Source organism: Ursus americanus, chromosome 16 (assembly GCF_024610735.1).
Source record: "Ursus americanus isolate L20-20 chromosome 16, mUrsAme1.1.p, whole genome shotgun sequence".
In the NCBI taxonomy this organism is placed as follows: domain Eukaryota; kingdom Metazoa; phylum Chordata; class Mammalia; order Carnivora; family Ursidae; genus Ursus; species Ursus americanus.
This window is the reverse complement of record NC_142142.1, coordinates 1,553,582-1,578,349: the sequence shown is the minus strand read 5'-3', so window position 1 is coordinate 1,578,349 and position 24,768 is coordinate 1,553,582. Positions and strand designations below refer to the sequence as shown.

Genomic DNA, 24,768 nt, shown 5'->3' with positions numbered 1-24,768 from the left:
ATATTGCAGTTTAACCAGTTAACTGGGAGGCAGGGTAGTGCTGTAGGAAAAAGGCATTCTTCTTTCAGTTATAACACCCTTGAGTTTCAATCTTGGCTTTGCCCCTTCCTTCCTGTGTGTCCTTAGGCAAGTTTCTTAACCTTTCTGAGCTTCACATTTTTCCTAGGACCAAAAGAGGTATTAATTATTCTGCAGGGTGGTTGTGAGGATAAAATGAAAAAAAAAAAAAAAAAAAAAACAACCAAACAAACCCTAATGTACAGGCGTTAGTTCTTTTCCTCTTTCTTTACAGATAAATATTTGTGCAGCGTTCTTTCTAAATTGCACCTTACAGAAAAACCTGGCTTATATTTTCCCTAACACTAGAAAGTCAAACACTGATGTATGCAAAGCATATTTGTTGAGAGAGGACTATACTTAAAATGGAAAAGCAACATGAACTCTGCCTGTGAGCCTCCAGAAACGAGGGAAATATGACTTTCTGTTCATTCCTCGGGGTGTGGTTTTTTCAACATTTCTGAGAATGAGGGCTTGACCTCTATGCTTGGCATGGGTAGAGAAGAAGAGGCCACTCTCCTCCCCCAGCCCTGTTTCTGAGCAAGATCGGATCACAGGGCCACTTGCTTCTCTACGTGAGCATAGCGCAACCTGCAGCCCGCGCCATGGAATGCGTGGAGCACCCTCTAAGCACCAGAATTCAAGGGCGACAAAGTGTATTCCTTTCAAGCATGAAAAAGCCTGTCCTATCTAGTGTGGCTGCTGAGAGACAAAAAAGACTATGGGATCAGAAGGGGCAGCATGCGATGCGGGACAGGTTGTGGTGGGGTGGGTGGGAGGTGGAGAGTGCTATAAGGAGTCATGGTGAACACCCTGGAAAGGAGTCAATAAATACCAGGGAAAGCTCTTCCTAATAGGGGGTTGGGGATGGGGTGGGGAAAGAGATAAATGTGAAAGGTGCAATTAAAAATCAAAGCAGGGGCACCTGGGCGGCTCAGTCAGTTAAGCGTCTGCCTTCAGCTCAGGTCACGCATGATTCCAGGGTCCTCGGATGGAGTCCGTGTCAGGCTCCCTGCTTCTCCCTCTCCCCCCTGCTCTTGCCCTCTCTCTTTCAAATAAATAAATAAAATCTTTAAAAATATATATAAAAATCAAAACAAAGGAACAAGAAATTAAAGATTCCAAATTACTGACCAAATAGCCTAAAATAATTAAAACAAAAATCTCTGGAAGATTAAAAACTAGCCAAGATTCTGTCACAAATGAAAAGTTGCTGAGAGAAGAGTTAGGAAATTCCCAAGGCAGGAATTCCAGAGGGTAAGAGACCGAGAACATGTATGGCAGAGGCTACAAAGTGATGGCACAGTGGGTATGGAGCCTGTGTGCCTACATTCTGAGAACAGCAGAGCCCTACAGCTGCCTGCGGCTAAGAAGCCAGTCCCAGCACAACAGAGTATTAAAACGCAAAGCAGATGTCAGCAAAGCCAGTCACACACAAGAATTCTTTAGGTATGTTTTTATCCTGACAGATCATTTTAACGTCTTAAACCCTGACCCAGATGAAATCTGAGTAATTTATCTATGCCACAGGTACTTAAAAGTTTCTAGGCTTTAAGTAGACAATGCATAATTCTTGGGGAAAAAAGCTTAGCGTCTCTGTAGACACACTGATGAGTTTTTTTATTGAGCATTTCCCAAAAGTTCACCAATCAGTGTAGTAGCATTTAAATATGATCATCTTTTATTCAAAGAAGAAAATTTAATCACAACAGAATAGAGTGATAGAATGAAAAATGCAGTAAAGAAGTGGACCAAGATAGGAAGCCTAGTGGAGGATGGAAGTGTTTGTAGAAATTGAATACAAGTTTTTAAAAGAAAGCAACACAGACTATTGGTGCTGGGGGTCTGCAGCTCCAGATATATGCACAGCTAACAAACGCACCTATTTTGGGAAAATCTCAGATATCTGTCTTCTGGGAAATAAGTGATGAGGTCTTAAGATTTTTTTTTTTTAATTCATTTGTCAGGGGGGTGGGGGAGAGCACAAGCAGGGGCAGCAGCAGGCAGAGGGAGAAGCAGGCTCGCCGTTAAGCAAGGAGCCAGATGCAGGACTCGATCCCAGGGTCCTGGGATCTTGACCTGAGCCAAAGGCAGACGCTTAACTGACCGAGCCACCCAGGCATTCCAATGATGAGGTCTTGATGATAAAATCCTAAAAGATTCTGGCAGCGCCGCTGAGCACAACAACTTCAACTTTTCAAAGATATTAAAAATAGTGTGTAAAAAACACAAAGCTAAAACTGTACATATAATTAATTGCTTGATGGAATGTTAGGGGTGGAAGGAATCTTAGAAATCCTCTTATCCAGCCCCTCATACATTGTGAGTTGGCTCAGCTTACAGAGCTGGCAGCAGAGCAGGGGTCAGAACCTAGGACTCCTGATTTCCAAACCAAATGCTTCCCACTCTTCCAGATGATTTAATCACCAGCAAAATCTGGCCCGTTTAACATGTGGGCATATTTGATAGTTCAAGACAATAGAATAATCAGCTGATAAAATTTATCATCAAGGCCATGTTCCTATTCTCCCCCCATGGGCTACTCTGAAGAAGAGTCTCTTACCTGTTTTGTCGCTAAGATGCTGTATTTTGGGCTGTGTCAGACTTAACGTGATTTATAGGTGATCATTTAGTAACTGTATGCAAAGTAGCTTACAGTTAAACAGAACTGCTTAGTTCTGGTTTAGCTATTTTTTCTACCTAATATGTAGATATGGCAACAGATAACAATACTAAATGGAAAGGTTTGCTTACAAAACTAGACTCTTGTAACAAATTCTTTTGTGAAAAGAATGCCTCCCCATTCATCTGGTTTATATGATTTTCTATCAAAATTATTTATGGAAAATATCTGTAAGTAATAGTCTCATAATGTTGATCAATATTCTTTTAAACAGGGGTGCCTCGGTGGCACAGCGGTTAAGCGTCTGCCTTCGGCTCAGGGCGTGATCCCAGCGTTATGGGATCGAGCCCCACATCAGGCTCTTCTGCTATGAGCCTGCTTCTTCCTCTCCCACTCCCCCTGCTTGTGTTCCCTCTCTCGCTGGCTGTCTCTATCTCTGTCGAATACATAAATAAAATATTTTAAAAAAATATTCTTTTAAACAGAGATTAAGGCCATGACCAGGAAGGTCAATATGAACCTAAATTTTATTAAAATACCTTTTAAATTTATTTTCCTCAATTTAGACTTTTCTTTTTAGAGTAATTTTAGATGCACAGAAAAATGAAGCAGAAAGTACAAAGAGATCCCATATACCCTTTCCCCTACACATGCATGTCCTCCCCCACCATCACCACCTGCCCCCAGTCATACATTTGTTACAACTGATGAACCAATACTGATGCATCATCAAAGTCCATAATTTACCTTAGGGTTCACTGTTGGTGTTGTACGTTCTATGGGCTTTAACAAATGTATAATGACATGTATCCACCATTATAGAATCATACAGAATAGTTTTACTACTCTAAAAAGCCTCTGTGCTCTACCTTTTCATCTCTCCCTGCCCCCACTACATGACAACCACTGATTTTTTTATTTTTATTTATTTTTTTTACTGCCTCCATAGTTTTGCCTTTTCCAGAATGTCATATAGTTGGAATCACACAGTACGTAGCCTTTTCAGACCAGCTTCTTGCACTTAATAATATACACTTAAAATTCCTTCATGTATTTTTCTGGCTTGGTAACTCATTTCTTTTTAGTGATGAATAATATTCCATTGTCTGGATGCATCACAATTTATCCGTTCACCTACAGAAAGACATCTTGGTTGCTTCCAAGTTTTGGCAGTTGTGGATAAAGCTGCTATAACCATCTACGTGCAGGTTTTTGCATGGATATAAGATTTCAACTTCTTTAGGTAAATACCAAGGAGTGTGATTACTGGATGATATAATAAGTTCACGTTTAGTTTTGTTAAGAAACTGCCAGACTGTTTTCCAAAGTGGCTGTACCATTTTGCATTCCCACCAGCAATGAATGAGAGTTCCTGTTGCTCCACGTCCTCACCAGCATTTGGTGGTGTCACTGTTCTCATTTTGGCCCTTCTAATAGGTGTGTGGGAGTATCTCGTTGTTGTTTTAGTTTGTATGTCCCTAAGGACACCATGTGGAACATCTTTTCACATGCTTATTTGCCATCTGTCTATCTTCTTTGGTGAGGTGTCTGTTCAGGTGTTTGGCCCATTTTTAATCAGGTTGTCTTACAGTTGAGTTTTAAGAGTTCTTGGTGTATTTTGGATAATAGAACTTTATCAGATATATCTTTTGCAAATATTTTCTCCCAGTCTGTGGCTTGTCTTCTCATTTTTTTGATATTGTTTTTCACAGAGTACAAGTTTTTAATTGTAATGAACTCCAACTTACCATTATTCCTTTCTTTCATGATTCGTGGTTTTTTCTTTTTTTTTTTTTTTTGTCTTTTATCTAAAAAGTTATCATCAAACCAAAGATCATCTAGATTTTCTCCTATGTTATCTTCTAGGAGTTTTAGTTTTGTGTTTTACATTTAGGTCTATGATCCATTTTGAGTTAATCTTTTGAAGGGTATAAGGTCTGTGTCTTTTTTTTTTTTTTTTTTTTTTTGCATGTGGATGTATAGTTGTTCCAGCACCATATGTTGAAAATGCTTTTCTCAGGACACCTGGGTGGTTCAGTTGGTTGTCTGCCTTTGGCTTAGGTCATGATCCCAGGATCCTGGGATCGAGTCCCACATCAGGCTCCTTGCTCAGCAAGGAGTCTGTTTCTCCCTCTGCCTCTCCCCCCTGCTTGTTCTCTCTCTCTCTCAAATAAATAGATAAAATAAAATCTAAAAAAGAAAGAAAATGCTTTTTTCCATTGCATTACCTTTGTTCCTTTGTCAAAGATCAGTTGGCTACATTTTTGTGGGTCTATTTCTGGGCTCTGTTCTATTTATCTGTCTATTCTTTGGTCAATACCACATTGACACTGACTTGACTACCGTAGTTTTATAGTAAGTCTTGGAGTCAAATAGTGTTAGTCCTCCAACTTTGTTCTTTTCCATTAATATTGTGTTGGCTTTTCTAGGTCTTTTACCTCTTCACATAAACTTTAGAATCAGTCTTTGATAGCCACAAAATAACTTGCTGAGATTTTGGCTGGGATTGTGTTCAATCTATAGACCATTAGGAAGAACTGATATCTTGTTAATATTGAGTCATCCTATCCATGGATATGAAATCTCTCTCCATTTATTTAGTTCTTTGATTTCTTTCATCAGTTTTGTAGTTTTCCTCATGTATATTTCGTTAGATTTATACCTATTTCATTCTGGGGAGTGCTAATGTAAAAGGAATTGTGTTTTTAATTTCACTTGTTCATTGATAGTATATAGGGAAGCAATTGACCTATATGTATGTTAACCTTCCATCTTGCAACCTTTGTATAATCACTTATTAGTTACAGGCGTTTTAGGGTTTTGTCAATTCTTTTGGATTTTCTATATAGACAATCATGTCATCTGTAAACAGAGTTTTATTTCTTCCTTCCCAATCTGTATACTTTTTACTTCCTTTTCTTATTATTGCATTAGCTAAAATTTGCAGTATGATGTTGAAAAGGAAGTGATGAGAGAGGGTATCCTTGCCTTGTTCCTCATCTTAACACGAAAGCTGTTTCTATTAAGCATGATGTTAGCTTTAGGATTCTGTAGATGTTCTTTATAAAGTTCAAGGATTTCTTCTCTATTCCTAGTTTACTGAGTTTTTTTTTAAATCATAAATGGGTGTTGGATTGTGTCAAATGCTTTTTCTGCTTCTATTAATAGGATCATGTTTTTCTTCTTTAGCCTGTTGCTGTGATAGATTTCATTACTTGATTTTTGAATATTCAATCAGCCTTGCATATCTGAGATAAATTCCACTTGGTTGTGTAATTTTATTATTTATTATAATTTTTGCCAAGAATTTCTTTGAACAAGATTTCCTTCATGCATTTTATTTTTCTCCTCATGAATTTTAATCTCTCAATTTGTCAAAATAGTAGTTGTATATTTTCAGAGCCCCATCTAAGTACCATATGTTTTTTCTTTCTCCCTTTTTCTCCACACATACATGCACACAGATAATTTAGTGCCAATATTTTATGATGAAACACTGTTATAAAACAGTAGTCTCATAACAGGGTATCAAACGTCTTTGTATCTTCGAGTTTATTATACAGCAAAAGAAGGAGGAGATAAACACTGGTGTTTTAAAAATTATTTTTATTGTTACATTCCAAAGAGGACACAGGAGGAAAAAAGCCAGTTATCCAATAACTGTTATGCCTTTCAGAGGGAGGCACCCAGAAAGGAACTCCAGTCTTAGTTCAAAGCTGTACACACTAGAGCTCAAACAGCTGCCTCTCCACCTGACCGGAAATGTTGGCAAATGTGTGTATGTCACCAATCCAGAGACGCTTGAGGTTAAAAGAAAATTCTTTTATTGCAAGTGTCCAAGTTCTTAGGATTCATCCTTAAAGATACTAGAAGAAGATGAGAAAGACCACACACACCAGACTATGTTTAGTCATTAGAGTAAACTAGCAAATTGCTAGCTTGTTCTAGGATGCATTGCATCAGACATCACAGAACATGAGGAAAATCTGCATTTTATGAAGAGCCACCAGGTAGCTCAGATCCACTTTACCATGAAGTGCAGCCACAGGCCAACCAGATACCTAGATAATATAGTCAGTGCAAAATTCAAATGGGTAAGTCGGGGCTTTGATGAGGCTGGCTACACTGCAAAATATAAATGAAACTTGAAAATAGAATGTTAAGTCTATTTACAAAAGTTTGTTTAGTAAAGTGACTTGAGAAAAGTTATGTTAACCACTTCCCACGCATCCCTCCCCTCCCCTGCCAGAAAGAAAAAAAAAAAAGAAAGAAAAAGAAAAAAACAAAACAAAAAAACACCTGAAAATTATCTTGAAAACCAAGTTAAAACTGTGTGGTGAAAAAGAGAGTGCTTGTTCCAGATAAAGGACTTCAAGATAATCTACAGGCAGACTTATTTTTATTAGTAAAAGTCACGAATAGGAAAAAGGTTAATTGGCTAACTTTGAGGTGTGTGCTCTTAAAAATGTCTGTATTAATATGTTAACAAGAAAAGAAAATACCAAGCACATTTCTGTTTCCAATTCTGAATTTCCCTGCAACAGTTGGTGAAATCAATAGGGTATTAAAACAAAACCCAGAAAAACGCAGTCAGTTTTTTTTAGTTGTCTGCCTCATTTCTTTCTAATCACCTTCGATTTGATTTCCAATTAGCTGAGGACAACATGACGGTCGAAGACGGATTTCCGCTGCTCTTGCACTTGAAGCTTCCAGCGCTGCTGGGCATACTCCACCTTATTCAGCACATTGGCTCGACCGCGGGAGCGGGCCAGCACATCGTGGGCGTTTGCAAAAGGCTGGTGATCCTGAAAGTCCAGGAATGGAGACCATCACAGATGGCATGCTCAGGGTACAGCACACACACACGAAAGAGCAATCGTCCAGCCACAGAGACAGGAGCAGCTGGACTTTACAAACAGACCGTCTCTGGAGCCAAGCAGTCCAGGCACCCATGTGCCAAGAGTAAGATGAACTCAACTACAGAAATAGGTGGTTCTAGTAGCTTGAGTGAGGAGGAGGTATTTGTGAAATGTTTCCATGAGTCATCATTTCCAAAGACATTTCCCATAAGAAGCAAAGACCAAGACAAAGACAGTGGTCATTTATGTTTAAGAACAGCCTTCCCTGACAAGTAGGGGAAAGAAAATCTATCTTCGTGTTAATACCCACATGTTACAGATATGGAAGATAGAACTTCTCCTTGCTGTATTCAATACGATCTAGCTAATTTGGCAGGGGAAAGACTTATCTTTTACTTTCCTGACTGCTGTTATATTAGAATTGTTACTTGCCAGCTTGGGGCCACATTCACCCTTGGGAAAGGAGCTGACAGGATCTTATCTCGACTGGTTTTACTCTCTCCCTGCACATACACTAAATGGACTGGTTTCCAAACTCCTTTTTCATTTCCCCCTCCCCAATCTGTAATGAAGAGACACAGCTCAAGTGCTACGATCACCCTCTATTACCAAGGACAGTAAGGATTTATTAGTTCAGCACCTGAATCTTTCACTGCTGAGCACTCGGGGGCTTCCATGTTAGTTGCTGCTTTAAGAAAGAGGCTATTAAAGGGTTACCCAGGTATCTGTGTAGAAAACCAACCCATCCTGGTCAAAGTAAACCAATGCCACTGATGTTTGTAGTCACGACACAGGAAACCACCATGCTAATCTATCTATGAATGAGATATAAACACAGCTGCCTGAATGACAAAAAGCATTCAATGCTAATTTATTGCTTTTATTTGCCCTTTCCTTGATCTCTTCTTCCTGAACCCTGTGCTAGCAAAGCTTCTAAATGTCCCAGCATAGGATCCAAGTCACGAGTTGTACCTCGTACATTAAACCTTGCCTCAAAGAAAGAAATACTGTTTTGCTGTGCATGTTTGCAAAAGCTCTATTATACATCGAAGGCAGGAGTCAGCATGTCTGTCGAAAGCTCTACACAACCACATAACTACACACAGCTTTAAATACATGGAGCTGCAGCACCTGGTCTCTTTTTACGGTAAGACACTTATACACAAAGTCTACATTTCAAAGACATCAAACAGTTTTCTATAAGGAATCTTTCCCTGCCTTCTTTACCGAAATTTCCTCAACTTTTTGCTTAACTTAGGTAACAACTTGTTATAAGAGAGGCAAACAGCAAGACCTGTTTTTTAAATTTTTAACCTTACGAATGAAAATAATAAAAACGATTCCATAAAGTTCGAAATGTTTCAAAGATTTAAGAAAAAAAGCCAGGAACGAGGAAGTCTAAAGTTGTTGGATTACTTGTTTTCTCATAAGGAAATAAACTGACCCGAGGTCGTCTAACAAATGAACACAAGGCTTAGCTCCCCTCACCCTGACTGGGTGTCATGTCATCTCGACACACTGATTTTGTTCAAGTAGATTAAACGGACTCTATGGGAACACAGTGCTTCAAGGAACTTGTATATAAAATAGTATTACCATTGGTTTGTTTCGACATAAACAAGACTGGGGAGAAGGATGTACTTTATCAGCAGAGCAGCTCTCAATTTCATAGTCCTGTTATCTACCCTTCAAGGTAGGGCGAGAAAAACTTTCCTAAGGAACACATTTAAAGGACTAAACAAACCAGTTAATCCTTTTGGTCCCTTTTCCACCTATCAGAACAAGAATGAACTAGCTGCTTGTGGTCATGGACGCGAGAAGAATGCAAACAGAGATTTACCCTTTTCATATGTTTGGTCTTTTTACACCTGATAAAATTACAATAAACACAAAACATGTTTTAATGTAATGCTTTGATAATAGCAATATGTGTCATGGATATGATATGATAAATATTGTGACTACTTGCAGTGAGCTTCTTAACTATTTGTACTAACTCTCACTTGATTTAAAATGCTCTACAGTGAACAAAAATGAAACAGAGTGAAAGGCTGTAACTGAGAATTTAACAAAAACATTTTTAAAAGCAGATAATTCTCATGTTAAGATAAGCAACAACTGTAGGAATTTAAATTTAACTTTTTTGTACATAGTTGTTACCATAAATTCACAGCTAGAGTTTAGAAAACCTCTCTCTGCCCAGAATCAATTCAATAGATATCCAAGAGTCAGCCAGGACTCTCAGAGATGATGTTTTCAGTTAATATATCCACAGAAGCAATCACTGGTGAACAAAATGGTTATTAAGCACATGACCCCACCAATCAAATGCCTTTCCTACATGTTTTCATCTACATAATTGTGCATCCAGTTCTTTTATGTTCTATGTGTATCATACTAATATTGTTTATTTCTAAAATCAGGAACTAAATATTTAATACTGTAAAGGATACAGTTTAAGTCAGACTTTCTATCTATCTATGTGCCTATTAAGAAATAGTTTATGTGGCCTTTGATATATAACATTTGCATATGTTAGTTCTCAACTGGGGGGTGATTTTGTCCCCCAGGGACACTTGGCAATATCTGTGGATACTTCGGATTATCACGATTGGGATAACAGGTGCTACCGACATCTAGTGGGTAGAGGTCAGGGACGCTGCTAAATATCTTACAATGAACAGAAAACCCCCCACAACAAAGACTTATCCAACCTAAAATGTCAGTGCTGTTCAGGCTGAGAAAAATCTGTCACATGTGAATGAAAAGTAACATGGGAACAGTATTGGAGACTCTAATGCTTCTGGTACACAACCACCTGTCCTTCTAGCTCTCTTTCCCCACTGGCCCCATATGCCTAGTTTTTGACCACATCAGATCTCTCTACCCTTTGCCTTTCTCCCAGCCTATCAATAATCCCCTCCTGGAATTCTTAAAAAATGAACAGGCATTTCTTACACAATTAAAAATAAGAGGTGGGAATGTACTATAATTAGTCATTTCTTTTACATGTCTGTTTCTGTTTTATTCATCTCTCTAGTCCTAGTACCTAGCAGAGGACCTGATACAGAAAAGTTACCCGTTATGTGTTGAACTAATAAGGAAGCAAGGAAAAAAGAGGCAAACAGAGGTGTTTCTATAAAAGTTCTTGACAAAACATAAATGAAATCTTGCCCAAATAAGTTGAGCATTCATAATTGATATTCATATGATAACAATGTATTGATCAAAAAGCAGGCTCTGTTTGTAGTAATAATTCAAGCATCCAGTCAGGATTCCCTCTTCCCATCTTTTATCAACAGGTCCACAAGCCATTCCAGGATAAAAGGACTTCTGACTATAGTTAGCAAGGGTTCACCCTGGCTTTAGCTTTCGGAATTGGTTCTTGAAACTCTATTGAATTTTATCCATTTTAAGGAACGTAGGCCAATAAAGTAATCCAAAATAAAAAGTAATTTCTAAAAAAATTATATATAGAATAATAAAATAGTGGAAAATTTGAAAATAGGCCCGAACAGATTAATGACAAAACAATATAATTCTCTAAACTATACTGAATAACAAGTTTGTGGACTATGTCAATTACCAGACTTTTTTTTTTTTTTAATTACCAAACATTTCTGAATGAAGTAATGTTAATACAAAAAGGGGACCACAAAACAATTTATACACTGATTATACCAACTATATGTTATAAATAGAAATGTGTTTTTAAGACAGGAAGAGAATTGGAATGATGATTTTATTTTTCTCTAAAGATCGTAGATTTTTTAAGAGGGAGGAGAAAAGAAATATAGAACATCAGCAGCTTATCAAGCTGCACTTCATTAAGAAAAGAACCTTGTCTTCGTGCTTCCCTTCACTAAAGCCTCTTTGCCTTCTATATATTTGGTCATGTTGACAGGAAGGGTATTCAGGCAGGAGCTTGGGGAAAAATCTATCTCAGAATCTCAGAAGTTTTCTCAGTGTAAACAGGGAAAGGCAATGAAAATTGTGCCCTTGATACTAAAGGGCAAAGCCTTGTACAGCACACTCAACAGGGATCATCAATTTAGACCGCCATATTGATGGCTACCCAGAGCACTTTCCTCATGAAGAGACACAGACTAAAATTACAACAGTCCTTAGCTTCTCTGGCGGAGGATCTGCTCCAGCACATGAACGTCTATATGCAACTATTTTTCACTTGCTCTTCATATCAGATGGTGACAGAGACTGGCCATACAGAGCCAGGGCATGCCAAGTACTTACCCCAACATCGTCATCGCTCTGTATCAATTGTGAGTGTCCAAACAGGCGTCTCTTCAGGATGGGCTCAACCAGGGTAAGGTACACCATGTACAGAAGTAGAAGGCCCAAAATGGAGAGATAAATTATAATGGTAACCTAAAGGAAGTTGAAATTAAGTTACATCTCTATTCAAGCCAAGGAATCAGAATTTTGTGTACTAACAGTGAAGCCACAGTGAAGACTGATTTTTCTGCTAAGCATATCGGCTTCCTATACAAACCAGATTCCAACATAAACAAACGCAACTCGTCCCCAAAATATTATTTAAAGAAAAAGAGAAAAGAAAGCATTTTGTCTTTGGGATCTTATTATGAGTCTTCAAAACTCCATTTTCACCTACTGCTAATCATTTGTCACCACTGCTCGCACACCACTTTTCTTTTTTCACCTGAATACAGTGTCCTAGATTCAGCAGCACGGTGTTTAGAAAACTTAAAGGAACCCTAACAAAAAATGTAATTCAGATGAATTTCAACAGAATACTCTTTTAGATTAGTTTAGATATACAAAAATACATTTCAGGGGGCGCCTGGGTGGCACAGCGGTTAAGCGTCTGCCTTCGGCTCAGGGCGTGGTCCCGGCGTTAATGGGATCGAGCCCCACATCAGGCTCCTCCACTGGGAGCCTGCTTCTTCCTCTCCCACTCCCCCTGCTTGTGTTCCCTCTCTCGCTGGCTGTCTCTATCTCTGTCAAATAAATAAATAAAATCTTTAAAAAAAAATACATTTCAGGCCAGTGATTTTCTTGAGTTCTTAATCTGTATGCTGTCAAAAAGTACAGTGTGACACCCTTCTCCCCCCACCTCTAGGACAGCTATAATTAGAGATAGACTGTACCAAATGTTAGCAAGGATGTGGCAAAACTGAAGCCAAACACATTGCAGGTGGGAATGGAAAATGGGACAACCATTTTGGAAAACAATCCATCAGTTTCTTAAAAAGTTAAAATAAACTTAACCTAAGGAATCTACCGGACAGGAAAACATATATCCACACAAAGACATGTGCACAGATATTTATGACAGCATTATTCATAATAGTTAAAATCTGGAAATAACCCAAATGTTTATCAACTGATGAATGGATAATGAAAATGTGTTATATTCATATAATAAAATGATATTCAGTAATAAAAAGGAATTAAATATTGATAACGTGTTACAACATGGATAAGCCTCAAAAACATGCTAACTGAAAGAAACCAGTCACAGAAGACCACATGTTGTATGATTCTATTCTATTCTAAGGCTAGGGGTGGGAATGAGATTAACTGTAAGTGGGCATGAGGGATCTTTTTGGGGTGATGGAATGTTCTAACACTGAATTTTAAAAAATTGTTTCAAATTTCCTAAAATTTATTCAATTGTACACTTACAATGAGTGACTTTTAGGGTCTGTAAATTACACATCAGAAACTTAGCTGAAAAATAAAAAAGGACAGTGAGGGTTTCTCTACAGGACAGCACCCTGCTGGAGCAGGAACTCTCCTACAGAAATCTTTGTAACTGTTACAGCTGACCACCCCACATTCCCCATGAGGGCTTTTCTAAGGGGAAATGAATGGGAAGCTCCATGTAAAGAAACTGGGGAGAACGGTAAGCCACCGTAAGAAAGGTCCAAATGGTGATGAGATCTACATTCTGTTTCCTATAAGAAACAAAGAAAGGAAATCTTAGAATCCAGAAGTGATATTTCTAGAATAAAGTAGTCTATATATACATTTTCCCCCCTAAGGGTTGAGAGGGCAGGAGGAAAAGGGCCTAGTCATGCTGTGTTCTCACTAACTTCTGGCATATGTGACCCACAGAAAAGCCGGGATATCTTTCAGGATATGCTAATTACACACAGGCATTTTCGTGCCATTTCCCATGTCACACCGATGTAACTTGTCCTAAGTAATCCACAAAGCATCTCAGTGAGGCAGAGAGCAGACCCATGGCTCCTCTGGGGCTGGTACTGGGGATAGGAAGGAAGGGGTTAGTGGATGGTGGGGAAGGGAGGGAAGAACAGGGGGTGAGTGAATGGAATAGAATTCAGATGTCCAAAATTTTCTTGTCTAGATACCATCAAAAACGATTCCAGAAGCAGAAGAGATGATTTTTTTTACCTTGATTGTAACAGAGCTTCTCTCCTCATATTTGCACTCACAGCGCAGACAGTACGCTTCTACGTCAGGCCCGCGCACAGGCATGGGATCCACAACATGAAGGCAATCACTGAAAAGACAAGGATAAAACATTGCTTCGGCCTACCTGGATTTTCTACTTAGGCTGATCAAAACTTTCCTGAGATCCAGAATAATCACCGAACTTAAGAACTTAAGGAACAAATAATGAGGGGAGTGAAATCATTTGCTCTCTCAGTATTAGCGATTTGGTGAGATTTAAGAGTTTAAGAACCATAAAGACACATATATAGTAGCTATTTTCAAAAGTGCTGCTGTTAACGGTTAAAAATGCACCTGAAAAATCTCAGATGGGATCAAAAACTACTTAGCACATCAAATTATATTTAGACTTTCCCATTTACCAAGAAAAAAATTGCTTTAAATGATTTAAGGTATCTTGGGTCATTGTTCAAATATGAGATTATCTCTTTTCTGAATTAACATCAAACTTAACTGCCACGGAGTGGTATAGAAATGGCTGATCACACTGAACAGTGGTGAAATTCTGAAACTCTGGGAACTGAGCTCTCAAAGGTGCAGTAAGAAACAATTACTTTTCAAAAAAAAGAAAAACAATTACTTTTCTTAATGAGCAAAAGTCTATTGAAAACACATGGAGAAATAGGATTAGGACAACAAAAATATTTAAAAATGAAAACTGATTACCCATAAGAAGTATATAAAAAATAATAAAGGCTAGATGTTTTTGTTGTTAGATGTTCTTTACTTTTTCCCCATTTTCTAGGCCACTTATTTATGGCTTATGAAAAAAGCAATTCCATGAAAAAAATCTTTCCCCAGAAATCTGTCAATTCTAGGAAATAAATTATGACTCTCCCCAACTATTAAGAGCCTACTACTCTGTTTACCTTCAGCAAAAGTATGCAAAACACTCCTGTCCTGTTAACTGCTGGCCAGTTCTCTTTTGTCATCTCTTCCTCAGGTACTTCTGGCTGTCTGAAGAACTACGATAGCATCCTGTCTCATTCCACCCATCTTTCTTGCAGGCACCCAATGCTCTAGGCTACATCTTTCCCTTTGTCCAGCAAAATCTACTTTTTCGTGTCCCATTCCTTCTGAGCCATGTCATAAAGAGAGAAAACTCCAAATGGCATAAATGATGAAAATTCAATCCGTTATCCCTAACAGGTAATTTAATTTCAACAAAGATGCTAATGAAAAAATAAGCCTCAGCTGGTAGTATGGTAAGGTCCCACAACTCACACCACACAAATTTGTGTTATTCGTTCCAAACATATAAGAAAACCAGGAATGTATCCAGCTGGATGCAGGCATAAAACGGCAGAAGCAGCTAAATCCCATTCAATCACAGAGGTCATCCAGCCCAACACTTTCAGAGGTCATCTGCATAAGGTCACAGTAGATTAGAAGCTGAAAGGACTAGAACTCTGGGTTCTTACCACCTAGGCTGGCTCCTCTGTATCTCTCTGAATCTTAGGAAAATAAGACTTATCTCCTAGTTTCCCATTTCAGCTTCAGAAGCCTTCATAACAACACCTAGGAATTACTTGGGGGAACTAAGTGTTGAGGATTGAGTGGGGTTTTTTTTAAGTACAGATACAGTTTAATAACAAGGAGATACTGAGTGCTGTGCAAGAGTTGTGGAGGGTGGGAGAGGAAGGTTGGTTCTGGCTGGCTAGTTGTAAACCTAGAACCCAGATACAGAACACAACCACTCTGGGAACTAGGCAACACCTCCCCCTAGTGCCAAAACAAGGATATTATCAGCTAACATCACACCCCAAACAAACCGGAGACCTCAAACTTTTCTTCAGTCAGACAGCGTAAGTCAATAAAGAATTAAAGCTAACAGTGGGACAAAATGGAAGCCAGACGGTAAAACTATAACTAGGACCAAACAAATACTGGAGGCTTTGTAAAGTCATAACATCCTGATTAATCATAACCTGCTTACCCTTCTAAAACCAGTTAACAGCTGAGAACCTATCTCCAGTAAAAGGCTGAGCTGCAGGAAGGAAGCAAGGGAGAGAGGGAAGAAAGATCACAAACAAGACTTGTTTTCAACTGTTTCTTTTCAAAGCTCCCTATTTTGACCAAAAACCAGAATGAATGGCATATGGTTCTGTCTGAACCTGGAATTATAAAAAGTCAGTGAAAAGATTAGTGCTAAACACTTGAACAGTGAGTTCACCTGCCACTCAAATAATAGGCATCACATTCTATTACTGATAATACATTAAATGAATTGTAAGTGCTTAATGTCTTTGGAAAATGTATAAGAATAACTTAAAAACTTATTTGAGCTTTCTTGTATCATAAAAGTAACTTGATGATATAAAATCTATAAGAATATAGCTAAATTACTTTGTAATATGAGACAATTTAAAGTGGAGCACTGAAGTTCATAAGAAGTTTTCAAGATTGAGGGGCGCCTGGGTGGTACAGTCGTTAAGCGTCTGCCTTTGGCTCAGGGCGTGATCCTGGCGTTCTGGGATCGAGTCCCACATCAGGCTCCTCTGCTGGGAGCCTGCTTCTTCCTCTCCCACTCCCCCTGCTTGTGTTCCCTCTCTCACTGGCTGTCTCTATCTCTGTCAAATAAATAAATAAAATCTTTAAAAAAAAAGTTTTCAATTGAATATCAGATTGAACCTAAATGTATACCATGGGAAGAACAGACAATGGCATCAGAAAAAAGAAACATGCCCCCCCCCCAAAAGAAAGGAAAGGAAAGAAAGATGGAAGGAAGGAAGGAAGGAAGGAAGGAAGGAAGGAAGGAAGGAAGAAAGAAAGAAAGAAAGAAAGAAAGAAAGAAAGAAAGAAAGAAAGAAAGAAAGAAAGAAAGAAGGAAAGAAAGAAAGAAAGAAAGAGGAAGAAAACATGCTCAAGGGCTACTTTTTCTTTTTCAAAGTCAGCTTGAAATATTGTAACCAAATGAATTTAATTTTGCTTTCAAAGTTTTGCTGACTGTTTAGCTGTGAAATCAGGTACATGTGAAACTTGCTAGCATTTCGAGCTATTTTTCTTGTATGCCTATGCAGTATTCCACCATCTTTACAAACCATAAACATCATAATACCATGAGGAGGAGCCCATCCATCCTGCTACAAAACCACTGCTTCCCAATCATTTTATGCTATATGTAGAAAACCTATCATTTGTAAGGTCCATAAATAGAGAAGGCTGTTGGGGGCTAGTGAGTCAAGATCCCAGTCATCACAGGCCTGCTTGATACTCCAAGGGCTGAGGGAGCAACTTCTTGATATATCTACAGCACGCCAACAGGGAAACTATGATATACGTGGCTCGTTCCCATTCCTTCCTGAGCCTTTTGACACTTTTAAACATAGTCTCCTGAACGTGGCAATATATCATCAAGACCTACAAGCTGTGAAAATGATAACCCAGATAAATGAGGCCTGCCTACCTTCCAAGGAAAAGCAAGAGAGAGGACTGAAATTTAAGAGGGCACAGGCAGGTAGCTACGGGCACTTCAGGTGCCACAAACTCAGCTCTGTGCCTTATAAAACCCTCCCTACTTGGGGCTTGTTTTTGGCTATATTCCCTTAAGCTTACATCACGCACTCAGGGCCTTATTCTCACTTTTTCAAACAGAAGTGGAATTTGACACACTTAAAAAGAAATACAGGTGACCCCTGAACAATGGGTTGAACTGCATGGGTCCACTTGTATGCACATTTTTTTCAATAGATACAGTACAGTACTGAGATGTATTTTCTCTTTCCTATGATTGTCTTAATAACATTTTCTTTTCTCTAGTTTACTTTATTGTGAGAATACAGTATAGAACACATATAAAATGTGTGTTAGTCAACTGTTTCATAGGTAAGGCTTCTGGTCAACAGTAGGCTATTAGCAGTTAAGTTTTGGGGGAGTCAAAAGTTATATGCCAATTTTTGACTGTGCCAGGTTCAGCACACCTAAGCCCTACGTTGTTCAAGGGTCAACTGCATTTAAAAAGGAAACAGTACATTGGATGAACATTCTGGACTAACAGTGACAACCACAAAAAGAAATCTGACAGGTAATTCAGTAATCTAGAATACTTACCAATCTTTTTGGGATATGTTCTTATTATAAATATGCCCAGAATTATCTTTATAGGGAGGACAGATACATTTACATCGGACATCCTCGAAATTCTGTAACCAAAATGGAAACTTAGTATAGCCTGTTAACAGTGTAGCAACAATATTTTTAAAAACCGCACCATATACATTTGGCTAAGCATCCCCTGCCAAATATTCTAAAACTAGTCATTTTGCGAGACAGAAGTTTTTATTTTTTTTTTAAAGGATTTTTTTTTTAAGATTTTATTTTTTTGACAGAGATAGAGACAGCCAGCGAGAGAGGGAACACAAGCAGGGGGAGTGGGAGAGGAAGAAGCAGGCTCATAGTAGAGAAGCCTGACGTGGGGCTCGATCCCATAACGCCGGGATCACGCCCTGAGCCGAAGGCAGACGCTTAACCGCTGTGCCACCCAGGCGCCCCGAGACAGAAGTTTTTAAAAGCCACAGGTTCTTTTTGGTAATGCTAACAAATCATTTTATATTACATAAAATTATTTTGAAATAATACCTGTACATGATCTGTGATTAATCACATTTATAGGTCACATGACAGTCAAACTGTGCTAATGTTATCACCATCTACCTGCCAGTAAAAAGACATAGTAGACAGATAGCTGTGCCTGCAAATAAGAATCTGATTACAAAAGGATGGGGAAGAATCAAACTAAAAATTATGAAACAAGTCACAATTCTTCTAACCACCATCCTTCCACCCTTTTGGTTGAATGGCACTGATATGGATAAGGGGGGTGGACCAGAGCTCTACAGCAGGGGTGAAATTTTAGAGGCACTCAGCTTTATTTAGAAAGGAAGTACACAAGGGAAGTAGCCGAAGTCTAGCTGAGATCAGTTTGGTCTACTCTTCCCAAGAAACTTTGCTTCTAATCACTGGTAGACAGAGGGGATAACTACTGATAAAGCAAGTTTCAAGAGGTGGAGACAGAGGTGACTAAATATATGAGTACAGGGAATAGGAGAAGTTTCATCAGCAAAGGGGAATTTATCTGAGAAGGCAAGTGGCTCATTAGTCCCCAAAGGACAAGGCCCACTGCTCCAATATATGGTGCTGTGTCTGGCAGAGCTGTTCACAATGCATTCATTCAACAACCACTTAGTGAGCATTTGCCCAGTGCTGGACCTTGTGCTCAATGAAGTGGATTCAGATAAGTGTAAGACATGGTTCCTGCCAGTAATGAGGGCACACCCTAGTAATGGAGACTGACAGATAAATACATCATTACAATACACTCTTAAAGTGATGACAGGAGATATGCAGAGGATGCCAGCCATGTTTTGACAGACAGGAGACTTGCTGCTGTCCCTATTTCTGGTGGGAGGTAGGAAAGATTTCAAAAAGAACTCCCGACCAAAACCCCCTGATCTGTCTGCATTTAACCTGTCTTTCCCATCCCCTGTATTTAAAGATATTCTAGATTAAAACTCCTATTTTTTAAAAATGCAAATTTCATTCTGTTTCCCCATCACGTTAACGTGAATTCTTTCTGTTTTCTCCAGTAAGGAGCTAGCTCACCAAGGATGAAGCCGAAGTGTGTAGGGTGGCAGAGCAGGACTGGAGGGTAGGAGCATGAAGGGGACTAAAGAGCAGCATGAGGAGGCTGGAAGAGCCAAGAAGTGGCGCATGGGAGAAGGCTACAACTTTACCTCCCTTCTAGTTTGGACCCTTCCTTCCCCCACTGAATTATCAGGAAGAAAAAGGCAAAAAAGGGGCCAAGAGATCCTGGAGGGAGTTAGGTCAGAATATTAGGCTGGTGAGACTCTGTGTAGGTCCTCCTGGGAAGGAAGGCTGCCAGGAGAGGCAGGCTCCTGCACTGGGAAGGGAACTGGTTCAGGGATAAGTGGAAACGAGTTAGTTCCTAACCGCAAGATTTCCGCGAGGTGGGGGCTTCTCGTAACTTTGGTTTAGGGAATGGGGGCGGGGCAGGAAGAGAGCGGTCTGCGAGGCAGGTGGAAGGCGGCGGCGAGTTAAGGAGCTGAAGGGTGGAAAGTGAAAGGCTCTCAGAGCTGGAAAGGCTGTGAAGGCAGGGAAATGTCTAGGGGGTGGAGGAGCTGCCGTCCCGGCTGCGGGCACTGTGACGGCTAGGTGGAGCTGGGGACGCGGCGGGGTGCCGGGCGGGAAGGGGGGAGTCGTGACAGGACGACGGGTGGGAGCGGGGAAGCGGCTGTCGGACTGGCCGGGCTGCTGTGCGGGAGTGCCGTGAGGCAGTGGCGTGCTGGGTGGGGTGTGCAGGCGCTGTGAAGCTAGGGGTCGGGCCGGCAGGGCTGCGCGGGGAATGGGGTGCCGAGCAGGCTGCCTGACTCAGTTTCCGCCAGGCCGGAGGACGGGAGGAGCTCCTGTCCGGAGCGGAGGCTGGGCGGACTCACCTTGGCGGCGTCTGACAGCTGCACGAGCAGCAGCACTGACAGCGCCAGGCAGGACAGGCTAAGCAGGGAGCCGAGCCGAAGGAAGCCTCCCCACAGGGTCGCCATCGCTGCCAGGCCCAGCGGTTCCCACAGTCCGGAGCCCCCGAGACCTGCTCCCGGCTGGGGCTCCGGCTCGGGCTCGGGATCCGGCTCCGGCTCCGGCTCCGGCTCGGGCTCCTCCGCCCGCACTTCCGTCTGGGCCTCGGCGTCACCGGCCGCGCCGGGTCAGCTACGAAAAGCATCCGCCCCGGAAACGGTTCCCGGCGCGCAGGGCCCGGAGGCTGCGCCGTGCCGCGCCCGCCGGGCGTACAGTCCGGCGGGGAAAACGAAGGGGGCGCCTCGGGCGGGGCAGCCTCGGCTCAGCGGCGCTTTGAGGCGCGAGGCTCTCTGTCCTGGGCGCAAAAGCAGCGGGGGCTGTGGACCGCCAGTGCCGTGGGACGTCCTCTCGCCCCGGGAGACCCCCAGCCAAGCCGGGACCTCAGACGGGAGCTTCCAGCGACCCCTGCGAGGCCGGAGCCGTTCGCTGCCAGACCCCTGAGGCTGGAGTGAGCCCAAGCGCTGGGATCGCTCGAGAGGGCGGCACGTCGCACCGGCGCCGCGGGGGCGGCTGGTGGGGGTGGGGAGTGGCCGAGCCATCCGGTCGCAGCAAGCCTACCCCCAGCCAGAGGGTCGGGGTCCTCTCGGGCACTTCGGGTACTAACCTGCCGCTCCCCGCAGGGTTTCTAACTCTCTGCTTTCCAGGCTGGCTTCTGTTTGGGTCTCCCCGCTTGCCTCCCGCGGGGGGCTGACCGCCTAGGCCCAGCCTGCTGCCGGACCTGGGCCACAGCGGCGCGGCTGCGCGGGGCTGGGCCACGTCAGGCCGGGCCAGGCTCCGGGAGGGGGAAGGTGTGGAGTTGGCCGAAGAACCGCCCTAGCAGCCTCCTCCGGCGGGGACTCCAGAAGGTGGGCCGTTGCGGCGCTACAGTCTTACTCAGGGCGACTGGCCTCCTAGTCAGAGTTGGGGGAGCGCGGACCGGTCTTCCTAGTGCGGGTCATCCTCTGCAGGTCATTTAGGAGAACCCTGGAGATGGCAGAGTGTCTCCAATTAAAATATTTTTTTAGTGAGTGGAGATAGTGTGGAGCGGAATACTGGAAAGGATACAGAGCTCACCACTACAGATTTGCTGGGTGACCTCGGGCAACACACACCTTTTCTGGGCCTCTGGTTCTTGGTTCGCTATGAGGAGATTGAACTCTTATCTGTGAGTTTCAAATTCTCCCATGTTTTTTTCTTTAAATAAAACTTAAACGTAGTTCTTTTCCTAGTTTGTGAAATGTTTTAATTGGATTTTTAAAAAAATATTTTTCTCCCGTGTGACTTTTTCATTTACCTTTTTTATGTAGGCTCCACGTCCAACACGGGGCTGGAACTCAGGATCCTGAGACCTAGAGTTGCATGTTCTAAGACTGAGCCAGTTAGGTGGCCCTTCCACGTGATTATTGTTGATGCCAGAATCTAACACAGGTGTCTGATAATGTGCCAAAAATATATTTAGTCCCTTTCAATCCCAAGTGGCAAGTGGTGCCTAGTCCCAACCAGAACCAGAGGGGTAGGACTAGATGACCTTTCATCAAAGCCCCTCCAGGCTGCCCTGTGAAGGTACTGTCACGTTAGTGACATATCCAGTCTTTGTTGTGGGTGTTCTGGCCAGAGAATAACCTGGAGACACTTAGGGTTAAATGTGTCTGACAGTGAGGCACTGTGGATCTGTGATTGCTGAAAGCAAGTTCAGGATCAATTTAGTGTTAATTGTCTAGGTCTGGCATATAAAGGGAGTGCTCATTCTGGCTAAAACTGGCCTTTTCTTCAAAATTGTTCTCAGGGCCTTTATTGGGAATATAGAGGCTTAAAGTAAATATATAGTAATGCCTCTGTCTGATGGGCCTTATCCTTTTAATGGAGAATTACCAAGTGCACTCATGGAAGAATTTTAGAGTTAAACTGTCCAGTACAGTAGCCACTAGCCACATGTGGTAATTGAGCATTTGAAATTGAGTAAGTGTAAAATATACACTGGATTTCAAAGACTTAGTACAAAAAACCCCAAAATATCTCATTATTTTTATCTTAAGGTTGAAATGTTTCAGATACATTGGATTAAATAAAATTTATTAAAATAATTTCACTTGTTTCTTTTTTCTTCTTAACTGTGGCTACTAGAAAATGTAATATTTACATTAGGCATCACTGTCCTAGAATATAGAATGTGGCCGCCATGAGTGGAGTGTGACTGAAAGATGGTTGCGTGGCTGGAGACTGAATGAAGACTCAGGCTTGGGTAAGGAGAAGAGTGACAGGGAGGAACTGGCACAGCTAGAGCTAAGGCTTTGGGGGAGGTATGTGTCCACCAAAAAAATGAAAGTAATTTTAGGTGATGCAATAGAAATAAAGAGGTTTTTAAAAAAGAAGGAAATAAAGAGTTAGTTCCTCTTGTTCTGCCCTGTTCACACCTAAATAACACTTTCCCCTTAGGTCAGGGGTCTTCTAAGCTAGAAAGACTTACCTGACTTAAGTGCACTCCCTTCTGTATTCGTGCAAATATTTCATAACCCCATTATTGTAAAATTATGTTTTCATTCCTGCCTCTATATTGCCAGCCTCCACCCATATATGGTGAGCTTTTTGAGGGCAGGGGCCTTGCCTATTATCTTTGTACCTAGAAACTGGGATATTATAAAAACCAATCGGTGTGGGGACCCAGAGAAGGGAAAAGGTGAATGGGAGAGGCTCCTAGGGTCTGTGTCAAAGAACCAGGTACCTACTTGAATCCCACATGGTTCTTTTCTGACCATGAGAAGGCGATGCTGGGCCCAAAGAACTATGGATGGAATGGGATCTGGGGCACCACAGTAGGCAGGAGCGGAGAGATTTCTGACCTAGGGTCTTTCCAGACCTTTAGGCCACATCAGAGTTCTTTTTACAGGCAAGACGGACTTAGCACCCAATCTTTTCCCTTAGTACCCACTCTTCCCCTCCCTTTTCCTTGCTTCCCTGTTTGTTTGGGTTTTTGTTTTTGTTTTTTTTTAAGATTTTATTTATTTGATGGCGAGAGACAGCAAGAGAGGGAACACAAGGCGAGTGTGAGAGGGAGACGCAGGCTTCCCGCCGAGCAGGGAGCCTGATGCGGGGCTTGATCCCAGGACCCTGGGATCATGACCTGAGCCGAAGGCAGATGCTTAACAGCTGAGCCACCCAGGCGCCCCCCTTGCTTCCCTGTTGACTAGGTTTTCTTACTTCATTCTTTCCTAAGGAGTGACACAGGTCCAGGGGCACCCTCCCACCTGGACTGGCCCTCTCACTTCTTTGTGAGGTTTGAAGAATTCCCTGGTGGGGAATTTAAGTGTGGAAGTCAGAAGGTTAGGAAGCAGAAGTGACAATTTATGTATGTGGGACCACGGTTTTGCCAGCTTTGTCTGCAGCCCCCTCCCCCGCTTTGCCCTCCAGTGATCAAACAGCTTTCTGGATGTCCCTTTTTTATTTTTCCACCCCACCTGATCTACTCAACACCTTCCCAGGGTATGCCAGTCCAGAACAAATGGAGTCATGCACAGCATCAGTGATGATGGTTTCCTTGGATTATGCCTCTAGTGGTTATGGCAGGACACACACACACACACACACACACACAGTTTCTTCCAGTTATTTCTGAACATACCCAGGAATGTCTTATACAGCCTTCTCCTTTACCATATGTTTGGCCAGGATGCTTCCTCCTACCTGACCTCCTTTAGTGAGATTTTCTGTCCTCCGCTTCCTGTAAAGCCATGTACATGTGCCATGCCCCATCACTTGCTGGTCCCCACCATGATAACAACAATGTATAGGGCCAGAATATTGCTTATTCCTAGAGATGCGGGTGCCCCTATTGCTGATAAGTTACTGGAGTCCCTAAAATCAACACAAGGTGTAGTACCAAAGCAGGGAGAATTTTAAAAGTTTCTTTCAGAGGAGTGCTAAATCAGTATTGTTGGTTTCCCAGTGTCGTAAGGGAACACTTAAGGAAAGCAGTCCCTCCTCTCTAATCACTAAGATTTTCAAATACATGGAATACATTATTTGTATTTATTTTTACCAATATAGTATATTTTTAAAAATTGAACAGCCTTTTTCTTACCTTTTAGCTATCTCTTCTGGGATATATCTCCATATTGATAAAATGCTTATACCTAGTTCTTGATTTTTCAGTTTGGCCTATTATTTTACTTCTTCCTATAGGAAATAGAGTATGCATATATACTCTAA

The 24,768-nt window shown here is 41.5% G+C and overlaps 1 protein-coding gene and 1 long non-coding RNA gene across 5 annotated transcripts; one reads left to right on the top strand and one right to left on the bottom strand.

The window, feature by feature from the left end:
- Positions 1–6,266: 6,266 nt before the first annotated feature.
- Positions 6,267–21,327, bottom strand: TMEM9B (TMEM9 domain family member B). Of its 4 annotated transcripts, none has more exons than XM_045803862.2 (5): positions 21,188–21,327; positions 18,046–18,137; positions 13,936–14,044; positions 11,791–11,925; positions 6,267–7,485 (listed from the first exon to the last, which is right to left on the bottom strand). In XM_045803862.2, exons 3-5 carry the CDS (start codon positions 14,017–14,019, stop codon positions 7,330–7,332), a joined length of 375 nt encoding a protein of 124 aa, XP_045659818.1. In that variant the 5' UTR covers positions 14,020–14,044; positions 18,046–18,137; positions 21,188–21,327; the 3' UTR covers positions 6,267–7,329. The 4 variants fall into 4 exon arrangements, with proteins under 4 accessions (XP_045659818.1, XP_045659817.1, XP_045659819.1 ...); XM_045803861.2 differs by lacking the exon at positions 21,188–21,327 and adding an exon at positions 20,448–20,699; XM_045803863.2 differs by lacking the exon at positions 18,046–18,137 and having other exon boundaries at positions 21,188–21,318.
- On the top strand, positions 20,928–23,338 carry LOC148108732 (uncharacterized). The gene is made up of 3 exons (XR_015726909.1): positions 20,928–21,031; positions 21,228–21,727; positions 21,870–23,338. It is a non-coding gene; the product is annotated as an uncharacterized LOC148108732 (long non-coding RNA).
- The last annotated feature ends 1,430 nt before the right edge of the window (positions 23,339–24,768 follow it).